The 16,049-nt window shown below is 35.5% G+C and overlaps 1 protein-coding gene across 1 annotated transcript in view; it reads left to right on the top strand.

Moving 5' to 3' along the window:
- Positions 1 to 16,049, top strand: part of Megf8 (multiple EGF like domains 8) — a 155,389-nt gene that overhangs the window by 28,751 nt on the left and 110,589 nt on the right. The window contains exons 6-9 of the mRNA XM_081740937.1: positions 6,104 to 6,287; positions 8,756 to 9,039; positions 13,754 to 13,926; positions 14,180 to 14,377. Of these exons, the coding sequence (XP_081597063.1) occupies positions 6,104 to 6,287; positions 8,756 to 9,039; positions 13,754 to 13,926; positions 14,180 to 14,377 (839 nt within the window). The remainder of the gene's footprint in view (positions 1 to 6,103; positions 6,288 to 8,755; positions 9,040 to 13,753; positions 13,927 to 14,179; positions 14,378 to 16,049) is intronic.

Here is a 16,049-nt window from a genome sequence, read left to right as displayed (position 1 = left end):
ATCGAAATAACAGAACAGAAACGAGACTTTACTTATTTTCACTTTAAATTATTTCGGAATTTGATTTAAATCAACGATTTTTATTTAAAAAAATCAAGTGATTTAAATCTTGATTTGAATAAATCCACCCTGGTAATAATGATATTAATATATTTTTAACACACGTCATACATGCTGTAGAAGTCTGTGTCATTGCCATTGTCAAATGTTCATTTGTAGAAATACCATCGTGAATTTAAATATTTAGGATACATTCTATATGTGCGAATCTATCTTATAGCGTTGTGTGTTAGTAGTCAATCTAGTAGACAGTAATTAGTCACTGTTCTAAGTAGTTAGCTATTTACGAACTACTGTTATTCTGTCATACTGTTTTGGGAGTCTAAGGAGTCACTGCATATCTCATTACGCGTCTGATCATCTAAAAGCATCGTGTTACCTTTCCTAATGCAGCATCTTCGCGTAGAACAACTTTGAATTAATCTGTGGGAAAATGTAATATCGTAATGCCACAGTGTCAGCTCGCCGCCGAAGATGGAACTTTCAATAAATAAAAACAGCATCTGCCAATCAGTCACAACATCGGTTGATGGTGGAAGATTTCTTTACAATGGAAATAAGTGTAATAACTGACATACCATTAAAGATTAAATTTTGGACTGGATATTGTAGCGTATTGGTATGATGGGGGCATACGAACTCTTAATCTTTCAGTCTCATTGTCAATCTTTGAATTTCACTGAAGTCGCACTGGGCATAGGATAATGAAAAGGAAAATTAACCTAGGAAAAATAAACAGAGTCCAAAGACAAATTCTTACAAGAACGATGGGAGCAATGGTCACCACACCAATCGAAGGTCTTCAGGTGATAACTGGAGAAATGTTTCTTTATATATAAATAAAAATAAACTAATAAAAATTCTGTATGCTCTGGTACAAAAGAAAAGACATAATGGGACTAATAGAAATTTTTAAAATATAGAACAAAAGAAAATATAAGTAACACATTATTAAGACTGGAAAAGGGCATCAAAAGACAGAAGAGTATTTGATGTTTTTTCCAAATTTTAGGGAAAGATTGCAAATCTGGAAGTTCCAGGTTGGCCACTCAACCTGAAAACCGGAAAAAGTCAGGGAATGCGATTTGCCCTGGAAAAGTCAGGAAATTCTATTTATATTTTGGAAATTTTGTGAAGATCTAAATTACATGAAATATTGCCTATTTTTAAAAAAAAAGAAAAAGAAAGAAAAAAAAGAAAAAGAAAAATTTGGTCTCTAGGGTCTCCGCCAGACCTCCTTTCAATACTGGTCGAGCAAGTAATTTTAACCAGGATGGAAATAGTGCCCAAACAACTTTCTCAGTTTTTCAGCTTTCATTTCTATTGGTTATCAGTGGCTGTATCTTGCTGACAATACGCAAGTAGTTCCTCCTGTCCGGAAGTTTAGTTTTAACACTGCTCCTTCGTTGCCACTATTAGACTCTCCCTCCAACGAAACTACGCATAATACTTCAAAGTTGCTACGAGGACTTCGTTTCCCTTCATCAGTGTTTATCCTATACGTCCGGCTCGCGGCAGTAATGCGTTCGAATGTATTAATTGGGTGCATTACTGCCACGAGCCGAATGTATCTTTAGTATGTTTCTTACCGTAATGAGAAAAAGCTGAGAGCAAGAACAACATATCCGTGGTACTCTTGCCTTTGTCTAGCGACCAGTACAGGCGGGCTCTGGAGCAAGCAAAGTTGAACCTTGTAGCTTACAGGACGAGTAATGCAGAAGGTCTAAAATGGAACTGCATCAAAACCTCGAACAGTGCACAGACTCGCTAGACATGTTCATCGTTATTTCTAGATATTCTTGTTAGATTCTGGAATCCTGAGTTGAATGAAGTGTCCTCCAGGTACTTTGCATATGCTTTTCTTGGTAACACTCGCGCTTCAGACTTGTTGAGTGCATTTAAGCATGTTCTATGTGGCGTCAATCTCAAAAAGATAATGCAGGTTTCCATGGATGGTCCCAATGTTAACCTGAAGTTCGTAAAAGATTTAGCAGATGATATACGAAATTCCCCCTCTGATCCTTATTCTTAGACGTGGGTAGCTGTAGGGTACATACGCTACATTGTGTACAGCATCCATCAAGATGACAAGTTGAACAGTTGTCGAATTTTTGCGATCAATCTATGATCTTAAGGACGTTCCCGTAGGACGGGCTGATTATATTCATTACACAGGATCAACAGTTTTCAAGTTTTGTTCGGTAAGGTGGATTGAAAATTTTAAGGTTGCAGCTAGAGCAATGGAAATGTTATCCAGCGTAGTCAAGTATGTTGAGTGTGCTATTCGTGACAAGAAATGTCCAAAATCTACAAGCTTTCAGTTGGTAATAGAATGTGTAAATGATAAGTTATTTAGTGTGAAACTACCTTTCTACTAATTTTTTGCTTTTGCCGTCGAACCTTCTTTTCACAGTTTCAGACGGATGCTCCGCTTGCACCACTTTTATATGCAGAATTATCGTCTTTGATGCGATCATTCATGAGTCACTTTGTAAAAGATGTCTTGCAGAAACCACTAAGTAAAGGGGATGTTAGTGATAGCAGCAATTTAATTCCTGCTAAAGACATAGATTTTGGTTATTCAACTAGGGATACTTTAAAAAAAAAAAATGAAGAAAGCCAGTTCTTTCGAAATTTTGGAGCTGCGACAGGCATGCCGTCGGGTACTACAGACATTTGTGAAGAGTCATGGAAAGGTCGCCTTTGAAGTATAAAATTACGAGAACTATTTCATATCTCGATCCTTCTGTTGTGTTGAATACAAGTCTTGCATGTAAACGCATATCTGCATGTCTTGAAATACTTGTGGAGTATAACTGAATGTCTGGCACGTTGGCAGGCAAAATTGACAGAGATTACAAACGAATGTGTGCATTGCCACATGTAGTACAGTGTATTAAGTCTTACTTGAAAGAAAACACCAGACTTGGCGACTATCGGATGCAGTGTATTTCAGCGTCCGAAAGCTCAAAGGAGCTCAAATCTTTTGTGCAATTTGTTCTAACTTTGTCGCATGGAAATGCTGGTCTAGAGAGTGGTTTCTCTATTAATTCAGAATGCTTGGTTGAAAATCAAAAGGAGGAAAGCCTTGTGGCAATGAGACAAGTGTATGATTCCATTGAAACTCGTGGTGGTTTAAATTTTATTGTAATAAACAAAAATATGATTCATGCTGCCCGAAATGCTCATCCCAGATAATTAGAGTACAAGGAAAATGCTGCTGAGAAGATAGATAAGGAAAAGACTGAGAAGGAAAGAAAACGGGCTGCTGATCAGGTAAAAGAGTTGGAAAAGAAGAATAGAGCAGAGGCCAGGAAGGAAGTAGCTCTTATTGAAGACGAAATTGGCACCTTGAAGTAGGCTAATATATTTTTGATTTTTTTTTTTTTTAAATTTATTGTCCTGCATCTTGCAGTGCATTTTCTTAAACTGCTTGTTAAACTAAGTAAACTTTTTACTTGAAGCAAGGTAAATATTTAACCGCTTTGTTAGTGCTAAGGAATCTTGTGTATGTGTACTGAATTAAGTGATACATTGTTAAGTGAACTACAGTAGTGATACCTTCAAGTTGTGTTCAGTGCTACAATAAAATTTTGTTGAAAGGGAGCTAGTGTTGATAATTCCAATATTGGAACTGAGATAAAAGATACATCTGTAATTGATTGCTCTCTGGGTGTTATTAATGAGCTACCTAGTTGTATTGACATCTCCAATACGTTATGCTTGTCATACATCATCTGTTTATTACGATTACATAGTATGTAGTGTATAAAGTTCTCAGAATCAGTAAGATTTTTTTCTTTACAACTTTGCAAAATTTTATTGTGTAATGCTGGCAACCGCTAAATTTTTAACATAGTTTTATTAAAAGTATGACTGGAACTTGTACAATTTTGGTCTGGAAAACCTGGAAAAGTCAGGGAATTTTGAAATCTCGAAAGAGTGGGCACCTTGAACTTCATAATAAAGAGTTTTACTCATTACCTAAGGTGGTCACGGAACACATAAAAGATATTTAAAAAGAGCACATGAAGAGAAAACTTATCCTCTTTAACTCCTGATATCCTATATTTCAATAAAATCATATTCTAGCCAAACCTAAGTAAAGGAGGCTGTTTTACTTTCGTGTAACAAACTTTGAGCGCAGAATTCAACTTTTAACAATTTTATTACATTTAATTAATATTCTCATACAATGCTTTATAATGCCGAACAGTGGCCAATGCTCACATGAGCTGGGTTTCTTAGTTACTTGTTCAGGCAGTATTCACCAGAAATCTTCATATAAACTTCCAACGTAAAACAATAATGTCAGGAACTGCTTTGTCTTTAATTTGACACTTTACAATTCCTAATACTTACATCGAAATCAGCTTTTACTGTTACAGTGTGCACCCAGTCAAAATAAACTTCTACCTCGAAAGTCAATATCAAAAGAATAGCAGATCAGTCTTTTTGTGATTCCCGATGACAGTGAAAAGTTAGTTCTTTGTATCAGTGGCAACATTCAAGCCTTGAGTATGTGCACCTTTCCGCTAATGATCTTTCATAGCTCTACTGCTGATAGGAAAAAAATTGTTATTTGCTAATGGACGCCATGAGATACATATCTAATAAATATATAATTTCAACTTGTATTCAGAAGGTATCTTCGATTTTGTTTGGTAATTTTAGGCTTTCTTGTTTATAATTTTAGGTTTTGTTCTGTAATTTTAGCCTTCTTGAGTAACAGTTCCTCTAGTCACCTTTTCCTCCTTACATTTCATCCTCGAAGACACTTCCGTGGAGTATTTGAAGAACACAGAATAATCCGGAAACACTATTGAAAGAACATCCGATCATGCCACTAGTAAATAGTGACCACGATTGAATACATTTCTAATTGCGCTTTTTATATTAATTTGAAAACGCAGAATCCAGAAAACTATTTTGAAACTTACCCGTCCATGACGATATGAGAGAGTGGCACTTTTTATACTAATTTCTTAATCTCTTTAAATGCAAACTAATTATTTGCTGAGCAAAACTATATATTTTCATTAAAATTCTACACGTGTTACAGTTTCACGAACTAACTCTTTGGCTTCATCAGACACTATATGATACTGGATAACTGTACAATCGTATATACATACAACAGCTAAGTTATCTTTCTTCTGATTGGCTACTGGTAGCAGCAAATCCCTTTCAATTCTTCTTTGAAGTATTGTAATCTCTTTACTAATAAGAGGTGTCAGTATGTGATTAAATAATGATGCGTGTATATATTAAGTTGTATATGATTTGTTGTACGACATGTTAAGTGAATTTCTGTGTGATTAAGAAAGCAAAGATATATATATTCCAACCTTAAAGTCATTTTTCGCGTGACCCAATTAACGAGTACATTTAAAAATAGTGTAATTGGATTTAGTACCCTCAAATTAGTGTGAAAGGCAATTAGAAACGTATCGAAGTATGCACACATTCACGATGGACATAAATGGTACTTCAAAGACGCCAACTTGGAAGTAATTTTTCTCGTGACGCGATGAACGAATAAGTTTTAATATAGCTTCATTGGATTCAGTGTTCTTAAATTAGTGTAAAAAGTGCAATTAGAAATTTATCAAAGCGTTGGCACTTTTTACTTAGTGCCATCATCAGATGTTCTTTTGTATTATCACTTGTTAATTATCCTGATCATGTTCACTTACGAAATATATTTTAAATATGGAAATTACAGATTATTACTGTGACTCATAGTGTTTAGAAGACAATTTTACAAGTAGGTGAAAAAGTATGACGTTCCATCCCAGCGACGTCTCGTCAGTTTTATTTCCAAAATAAAATATTCACTTTTCTTGATTTAACTTGAAAATATAGAGTGAAGAGTGCTAACTTGTAAATATTTAACATTTAGTTACTGAAAATAGAAGTAAACAAATCTACAAGATAAGTAAGTTCTTTAAGTGTTCAGATCAACAATTCCACTATATATAGGTATGTATGATTGTATTGCCGGTTTTTGGATGTAGATTTACGGAACTTATCTTGTTGCTAGATTCCCGCTATCCTAAGTCGCAAGGAGTCTATTCCCACGCTGCAGATCTCAGAAATGGAAATACGTTATTGATTGTTGGTGGATATCATGGAAATGTAAATGGAGATCTTTTGGCGTATGTTCTTCCCCCTACTTTGGCGGCAAAGCAAGGTGAACAAAACGATCCGGAACAAAATTGCTGGAGGTAAGTATTCTATTACGTTGTTACATTGAAGTATGTTATAAACCTTGAATAGATGTTTGGAGGAAATCGTGTCTAGTATTTTCAGATATTAATATTAGAAGCAGGCGCGCACCCAGAAATTTTTGTTGGGGGGGGGGGGGAGAGGATACTACAAGCCACTACGTATATGTGGTATTAAACGGGTCGGGTATTATTATGCATCCGAAGAGACTATAAGTAATTGTAAAATACTTCCACCTATATTTTCAGAAAAAAAGGATAGGACTATAATATTTTCTTGAACTATAATATTTTTATAAGAGAAAGAGTACAGATAAAGTGTAAGATCAAATTTTCATGCTACATCAGTCATTTTCCTTTTAAACAAGTATAGTTTTATTGAGAAAGTCTACAAATGTATGTTGAGTTAGGAAGTTTTTTTTTTGGGGGGGGGGGAGTACGGACCCAGTGGACCCTCCCATAGGTGCGTCCCTGCTTAGAAGAAACAGGAGGTGACTGTAGTATATGTTTAATATTTATTATCAAATTTAAGTTCAACTTATTTATTCTAATATATACAAGGTGTCTCAAAAAGTCCCCCGACGTAGAGTAATTCTGTTATTATCGGAGTTACAACAAAATGTAAGAGAGGAAACCGTTTCCAAATATGATTTTTTCAATCTAAAGTGAAGGAATGTTTTAAATAGGATGAGCCGTTTTCGGGCTGTACACTTTTTATGCGCCCAATGTTAAATGAAAATGCAGCGTTGTCATTTACCAGAACCCACAACACAAAGTGAATGGGGACATGTTTGAAATGGGGGCTGGCCATCGACACGTTAGCGTAAAAGACAGTAACTTCATTCACTTATGTTGTGGATCCAGGTAAAGGGCAACGTTGCATTTTCATTTAACATTGGGCGCATAAAGAGTGTACAGCCCAAACGGCTCATCCGATTTATAAAATTACTTCATTTCAGATTTAAAACAACATATTTGGAGACAGTTTTAGAGACATATTTGGACATTTTGTTGTAGCTCTGATAATAACAGAGTTATCCTATGCCAGGGGACTTTTGAGACACCCTGTATAAAACTATACGGACGTATAGTATCTTTGCGATATTATAAGATCTTATATTATAAATCCGTGTATGACGTGTTTCCTTATATTATAAATCTGTTTTAATGGTACAGCATGGTACTGTCATTTTTGGCAACTGATGAAATCCTGTTAGGTCTTAAGAATTATTCAAATATTAGAAATCGTATTACAAGAAGGAAATAGCCAAATTATGGAGTATATGGTAAAATAACAACTTCCGTGCATTTACACATTTTTCACAAAATGCAGCTAAAGTAAGCAGTATTACAATTTCTATACCTGAGTTTCATTTATTCAGTTGCCAACGGCATTTTATGTTGTTCTGAGTTCAATTCAGTTACCTGTGAAGTTTCAGTTTCGTAAGCCTGCTAGTTATAAAGCTAAATAAACAGGCAATAAATGTCCGGTTTGTGGGGGAGAAAGTCCCAGTTTACTCCTATTCAATTCTTCTTGCAGTTGACAGATCAGAAATTGTATTAATATTTCAGTTAATTGTACATGTGTAAGTAAGTTGACATTTGCAAAAGTAAGGTTCATTGAAAGTGCATAACAAGTTTTTCTGAAAAACCATGGCCTAAGGTTTTTATTAATTAATTAAATTTCTTCGTTATAAGTTACAGAGACTGGCAGAGATAATTCCACTTGTTGGGTAGTTGCCTTTAACCAATTAAGCTACCAGCGACACAGCCATATTTTTTAGTTTGATAATTCAAATGCAGTAAAGCTTACCATGTTGCTGGGAGCTCATTTGGTTAGATCATTAACGCGAAAGCGGGGAAATGCCCATCAGTTTAGAGGTTTCTTTGTTATAACATGGTTGTGTTGTGCTTTCAAGTATTTAGGGAGCATTTCAATTATACAAAAACATCGATTGAACTTTTGTTTGTGTTTATCATATAAACTTTAGTCTTCAATTTGTTTGTACAGTGTTAATATAACAGAATATTTTCTATTTTTGTATAGAAAGTGTTGATATTTGTAATTGTCATATTATGTAAAAATATCGATTTTGCACTGAATGCTTAATACTTAATTAAGTTACTTGGTAGAAGGTGCTCTGTAACTCATTTGTAATTTTGTTAAGAAATTATGTAGTTAGAAAATCTGGGAATTAATCAGCGGTTGACTGATTATGGAACTTTACTTTTTTTTTAAAAAATGTCATTTTTATATGATATCACATTTTCATGTGTTGGTACATGTCCATTTTAAAGCATGGGCCTGATTGTCACTTGATCGGGGTTCCACGAGAAGAATTACATGTATTGCATTTAAAATTTAGTCGTAAGGATCCCAGCACGTTGGTTTGCCCATAGGGTCTATAATGCTGTTAAGATGGCACTGCGTTGATGTTTATTATACATTTTTTAACTCTATTTATCAGGCATCATAATCGAAGTGAATGCATATCAAATCTGGAGTGTGGATGGTGTTCTGCGGATGACACCTGTTACGGAAGAACAGTGGGAACAAATTGTACTACCAATCTACAGACTACTGGATGTCCAGGTGTTTGTCCTGCTCTTGCTAGCTGCCATTCATGTCTGATATACGGAAGCGGAAAACAACATACTTCAGGGTCCATATCTACAGTATCAGTAGCGCAGAAATTGAAGCGTGGTCAATGCAGTTGGTGCGTTCAGAATGCACGGTGTCATCAAAAAGATGGTATGTTTTATTTTCGTAAATTATAGACCAAGAGAAATTAAATTGTATTAAGTAAAGAATGCAGTTTTTTAAAGTGCTGTGTGGTTGAGTGTTAAGTTCCTACTAGACTTGCTTATATTTTGTTCGAATGTATCTGTTTGCACGAAACAAAATGATCTTTTCCCCCCTCAACGATTGACATTACGTGTGCTGTCTTTCATTATGATTGCAACTGATATAGGAAATGTTCTCCGAAAGGCCGTGAAAGCTGTTAACCCATCACTCGATTCATACTGGTTTTGAAGAAGCAGTTATTGTTTCATCTTTCTAAGCTCATTGGTTTCAAGCGCTGTCACCGAAAACTAACCATAGGGTGAAGTCTGAAGAGATCACATGAGGACTGGCTCCAGTTTAACCACATCGATATCTTTAAAGGTTTGAAGGAGGAATCTGTGTGGTTATATGAACCAATGTAATTGCTACTTGACCATGAGAAAATCCCAATGTCACTATAGAAAAGAGACAGTATCACCTGAATGAAATTCACGGTGTGATGTGGTGGTATGGCATTTAACAAAGTTATGGGTCCAGCTCTTATCGTGGCATAATAAAATCTTATCATTATCTAACAATATTGTAAGATAATTTATATGACCTGTTGTAATTACCTGGGTCAACATCGACAGCCTTACCTTCATGCATACATGTTACTAAAATAATAATAAACTTCTCATCGGATACTTCTGTTATCATTTGAAAGTAGTATTACATCCAATGTTTTTTTCAGTTGTGAGGTTCAGCAGACGTCTAAGACCTAAAGTATTTATGCTTTAGGCGAAAAAAAAAAAAAAACGTTGTTTGGATAACTTACAATTTTATGTCTCTTGTGAACTGCATTTATTCATTTTGCAATATTTTATTAGGCTTACTAGATTTTTTTTTTAATTGAACACACAAGACAACATAAGCAGCTTACAGAAAACTTTATGGAACATATCATACATATAAGCACGCATATAAACACACACACATATAAAAAACGAAATAGTACGGATGAAGTGAAATATGGTGAGACTTAACTATGAATTCGTATAAAATTACCTGTGTCTATCTTTCGTCTTTTCTTCAGGGTCAAGAGTTAGATATTGTGTTTAAAATTAATAGAAGAAACCAAGGGTGGATGCAAGAAATCTATAAACTATTCTAAGATGCAAATTTCATTTACCTTCCTATAAGGTAAATCAAGACATACAAGTGAAAAAGTGAATACAGTTATAAAGTAATGTGTCTGTTGCGCAAATCGAAAATTGTGCCTTTTACTAGGAAAGGACTTCACTAATTCACATAAAATAATTGGTTGAAGGAAATGCAAAAAATATATTAACATTTCGTTACTCGCGCTGTTAAATAACAGCAAACAGATGACATATTATAAATTCTATTTAGTGGAGTCAGCCTTCGCCGTTATTGTGCGCCGTTCATCACCCGAAAGTTCATTGATTTTGTACAATTCCGTTAGGTGGCAGAAAGATACGTTGAAATACGTGAAGTCGGCGTTTGTTATTTTCAGACGTGTGCCTTCTTATGTAATAGAAAGCTCACTATTGAACTTGATGAAATTTGAAAATTTCCAACGCTCGATCAGGCGCATTTTGAGTTATTGTGTATAAACTGCGTTTTTTTCACTGCACATCACTTGAATCTTAGTGAGAGTGAAATTAGCTTGACATCAGCGATGATAAGGCTGACAATGGAGAACGGAATCAATGCCTCCAGAAAGTGATGAGAGCTAAGTATTAAACAACTGAACGCTGATGATGTTGAACAGGATAGAAGTAGATGGGAACACTGCAGTTGAAGGTTCGGCTGCAAACAATATAGATCTGAACCACAGCGACAGTGATATTAGTGAAGATCGGAACATTGGAAGAGAAAAGAAAGCAATAGAAAATTTGATGTTATAACACCAAGAAAGGACAAAGTGTAAGACTATTAAGAAAAATTCAAATAAAGAAAAAGAAGAAGAAGCTAGTCCAAAGCATGATGTCAAAGGTATCAGTAAAGAAATTCATGCTTCTTAAAATTAGTCGACCATTGATAAAGTTTTAAACTTTACAAAAAAGTGCTTCGACAAATTACGAGTCCAAAGGAAACTGGTTTGTAAAGCAATATCAAGATTGGAAATTATGGCTCTGTTTGGACTCCTGTATTTAATTGCCATAATGAAAAGGAGCCCATGCTAATATTTGATAATAAATTTTTGTATATTGTAAACATAAATGTTTGAATATATCGTATCTTGTCCCAAAATACCTATCTTGTTAACAAGTAAACACGCAGCTTCTCACGTTACAAAACAAGCCACGAGTGATGAATGGTTAAGCCAAGTTAAAAGACCCGTAGAAAGAAAATATAAAACATGATGTGTATAGATAGGGATTCTTCAATATTCAATCGCTTCGCATCAATTATTTTCAAGATGTTTCGCAAATATTATTTTAATAAGTTTTAATTCTTCATAAGAATATAGAAAATATCAGCACTTGAAAACTATTTTGCAGATCAGGAAAATCCCCGGGTGTTTATGAGGATGCATTGAATTACAAAATAAGGATTAATGAAATAATGGTGTGTCGGTTTAAGGGTATGTAAATATTTATTTGGATAAAAACATAACACGGAATCGTTAATTGCCATGCAGCTTCTTTATTGCAGACTACAAATAACATCGAAGATAAAGCCAGACTTTTAGCGGTCATGTCCCCAGAAAACGGAGCATGGCTTCAAGCTCTACCGTCACCATCTCTGGGCCTACACCTATCCAATGAGAGCTTCCGAGTATCAGTTGCACTACGGTTGGGAGCAGATATATGTGAACCACACCACTGCCCCATTTGTAACACCTTTGTAGATAAAAAAGGATTACACGGTTTGTCGTGCAAAAGCAGCGCAGGCAGACACCCACGTCATTCAAGTGTAAATGATATAATATTAAGAGCATTAATATCAGCAGGGATCCCAGCAGTGAGGGAACCGATTGGATGCAGCCGATCTGACGGAAAAAGACCCGATGGTATGACATTAGTACCTTGGAAGAAAGGAAAGGCATTGATTTGGGACTTCACATGTTCAGACACCTATGCCCCCTCCAACCTACAATATGCCTCAGTACAAGCTGGACTCGTAGCTGCTCGAAGAGCGAAAGAAAAAAGGAATAAATATAGCAATCTACTCGATAACTATTGCTTTGTCGCAATAGCAATTGAGTCTAGCGGTTCTTGGGAAGAAGGAGGCCTCAAATTTATAAAAGAAATCGGCCACCGTCTATCAATTAAATCAGGAGATAATCGAGCAAAAAGTTTCCTGATTCAACGCATAAGCATAGCCATTCAACATGGGAACGTGTCGGCTATAATGGGAACGTTACCCACTAGTAAAGAGCTAGAAGTCTTTCTTCTGTAATTGCGGAGAAGGGAGGTTAGGAGAAAAAACAAACATCATTGGTGCATCAATTTATGTAACAACCGAGCAAGGAGTATGAAGAGACAGCTCACAGTCCATAAGTTTATATATATATATATATATATATATATATATATATATATATATATATATATATATATAAAAAAAAAAAAACAGCATGAATGCTGTACCGTACGTCAAGACAGTGACATAATATGACAGGTTGGAGCCTTTGAAAGCAGAAGATTTAGTAGTACCTGCCGAACATCATGGGAACAAAGTACCGAAGAATAGATATTTACTGTTTCATTTGAAATTTTCATTATAACAGTTTTTTTAATAATCATTGTTATTTTACAATTCTTATGTAATTACTTATGGTTGTATCTAAAAACAACAATTAAAATTTTTTTAATAATAAGCAACAATGAATATCAACAATTTAATATTATGATGTTGCTATTACTTATATTAATATGAACATACATATTAACGTCTGAGGAAGAACACGGAATATATAAAAATTCTTCATAAATCAATGTTGCAAATAGAAAGGAGCAAATATATAATGTTACATCAAAACACTTAAATAAATTCCATTTTCTCTCATACACTACTTCAATAGGAACTTGAAATTTTAATGTAAATAGTACTTTCAATTATTTTTACTAGATTTTAGTGTAATTGAGCTCTTTTATTGCTATATGGGTAGTTTACGCGTCTTCGGGTTTGATTTCCACCCGGGGATCTTACGTGGTTTGAATCCCACGGTAAGCCGAAAGACCACGTGTCATGTGGTTTCGCTGCTGAACGGGACACTAAACTCCAATTCAACCAATCAGTTTTAGCCCAGTTGATGGCTGAAACAGCTTATTTACGAAGTAAACTACACTTCGTAAGTTGGTGTAGTGTATAAATGTCGTAAACTGGCTTTCCCTTGCTAGTATCTAAAACATCTAACGTAATTTTTAAACCTGTTGAAATTATTTGAGAGCAAGGAAAAGGTGAGAACGGTTAATATTTATATAAAGCTTAGAGTATATAGCTTTACGAAATTCTAATTTGATTACCCTTTCATATCGTACTTCTTTTCCCAAAACTTCATAAATTTTTATTTCAGATTATTATTATTATTATTATTATTATTATTATTATTATTATTATTATTATTATTATTATTATTATTATTATTATTATTATTATTATTATTTTCCATTTGGAGAGAGATCAATATGTACGAGAGAATTAGTGGATATATTCTTTTTTCTTTCAGATAATTTTGGAGTTTGTGGTCTTCGGGAAGATAGACCATCAGATATCACAGGATGGTGGGGATCCAAAGGTGTCGAAGTAATGCAAGTAGAAAAATGTAGAACGTCAGATAACAGGCCTGGTTTTACTTTTCTTGAATACAATTCTCCTGCAAATTTTTCTCAACCTGATTCTGTAAGTATTATGCTAAGTATTTTGTAACGTATAGAAGGGAATTTGGGCTCTTTTAATTATAACAGCTAAGGTAGTTAATAAAGAAACAATTATTATTTCTTATCAAAATAATAGAAACACTTTTAGTAGGGAACACATGAAGTAGTAAAATTGCATAAACAAGTGTATCTTCATTTTTCAACATTTTCTTTGTTTTGCAATGGCTTCAGTCTTGTTTTTCCGTGAAGGTCATTATTATGTATAAATCTTGCAGGTCAGTATAATTAATGCAACAGATAAAGATCCTTTTTTCCATGGAGATGACACTTCGTCAGGAGAATATGTTGCTCGTCTTATGGGTTTCTTGCACGTTCCAAAGACTTGGGAGCATTCGAATGAAACTCTCTTTATGTGTTCGAGTTACAGTCACGCAACATTAAAATTATCTGCTGATAGTTCGCATAATGGTTTGGTATGTATTCTAATTTTATTTTCTACATTTTTTTTTACTATTACTTTACTTATACATGAATAATTTAAAGCATTACTGTACTTGAAATTCTAACATGTGAAGGGACTTAGGAGTATTTGGAATCTGTTTTCTTTCTTGCTTCCTTCTCTCATGTTTTCAGTCTCACAGTTTTTTATTTTCAGTGATAGATACGAGGGGCGTCCAATAAGTTATCTTTCTAGACTGGAAGGGAGGGGCGGAGCACAATGACGCCTGACCACTGTGGGGAACTCCGCTGCGCAAATTGAGGTCAGTCGGAGCAACGCAGTGGCTGTGAGCAAAGTGTTTGTGTTAGGGCGCGAATAATAGATTTGAAGTTGGAACACCGCTCGGTTATCAAGTTTCTCACTACAGTTCGGACATTTCCTCTTCCGAGACCTGAAGAAACACCTGCGGGGACAATGTTTTCCGTTGGACAACGAGGTCCAATAGGCTGTTTTCCAGTGGTCTGCAGGTCATGACAAAGACTATTTTTTTTTTTTTTTTTTGGGATTTCTTCGCTGCCCACAATGTGGTGACGGTGCATAGGCCTCCATGGGGAGTACATCGAAAAACAGTGGTGACTAGGTGAGCCTATTTGCATTCCTTCCTGTCTAGATAGATAACTTACTGGACGCTCCTCGTAGATAAATACTGTGTTCTTGCTGAAACTTCCTGAATATATTCATTTAAAGAGAGTAATTGACATATTTTTTTATTACACGCATTGAAAACTTACAAGTTTTGATTTTTTTTGAGGGGGGGGGGCTTTCAGCTTCTAAGACCATTTAGCCCTTTACGATTTGAGGGATGACGTCCCTCGGCGAGCACACAATCCGAGGAAAGGGAAGGAAGGAAGCGGCCTGAGACCTATAAGTTAGGTATCACCCCGGCATTTACCTGGTGTGAATGAGGAAAACCCAGGAAAACCTCGTTCAGGGTGGCTGGCCTGAAAAACCGTGTTACACTTTTTCGACCGAGGACCCCACCGGGAATCGAACCCAGGACCGCTCGCACCGAAAGCGAGAGCTCTCGGGTGTGGTCGGGAGCTCTTGAGGGCCATTGCAGAAGAGCCAGTCGTCCTCACAACGACGAGGATCGCTGGCGAAAAACAGCATTCATCCAACTCTGTACTTCACGATGAAAGTGAAGAACTCGCCGTTTTGTTGCCAGATGATGTTCCTATCGAGAATAAGAGCACGTCCAAATATATAATACCAATAGTAGTATTTAAAAATCTTGTTCTTTGGATATTGCACAAAAGACACTCACTTTTGACAAATTTCTTATGTGCTGCCATGTTTCATATGAATTTTCAAACTCCCGAATATACATGTTATTCGTATTCACTGTTTCACTAAGATGAGATGAGGCTCCGTCACTGAAGATCACACGACTAAGAAAATCATCATGATCTATGTGCAGCACTTTTTCCACAGAAGTTGGCACAGGTCATATTATGTTCAGGCTTTTGCTTTAGTCATAGTCAGTATTGCTGGTAGATTTCCTGGAACTCCAAATGAAACTTAATCTGACTTATTCCACTTGCTCATCTGATACACCCATTCTTCCGGAGCTCTTTTCCTTGCATAGGCATCCCGTATTCTTAAATTGCTTGTATCATGTGCAGATGTTTTCTGATGAGGAATCACAT

The sequence above is a fragment of the Thermobia domestica genome, chromosome 2 (assembly GCF_964235325.1).
Source record: "Thermobia domestica chromosome 2, izTheDome1.hap1.1, whole genome shotgun sequence".
Taxonomy (NCBI): domain Eukaryota; kingdom Metazoa; phylum Arthropoda; class Insecta; order Zygentoma; family Lepismatidae; genus Thermobia; species Thermobia domestica.
This window is presented reverse-complemented; position numbering and strand designations above follow the sequence as displayed.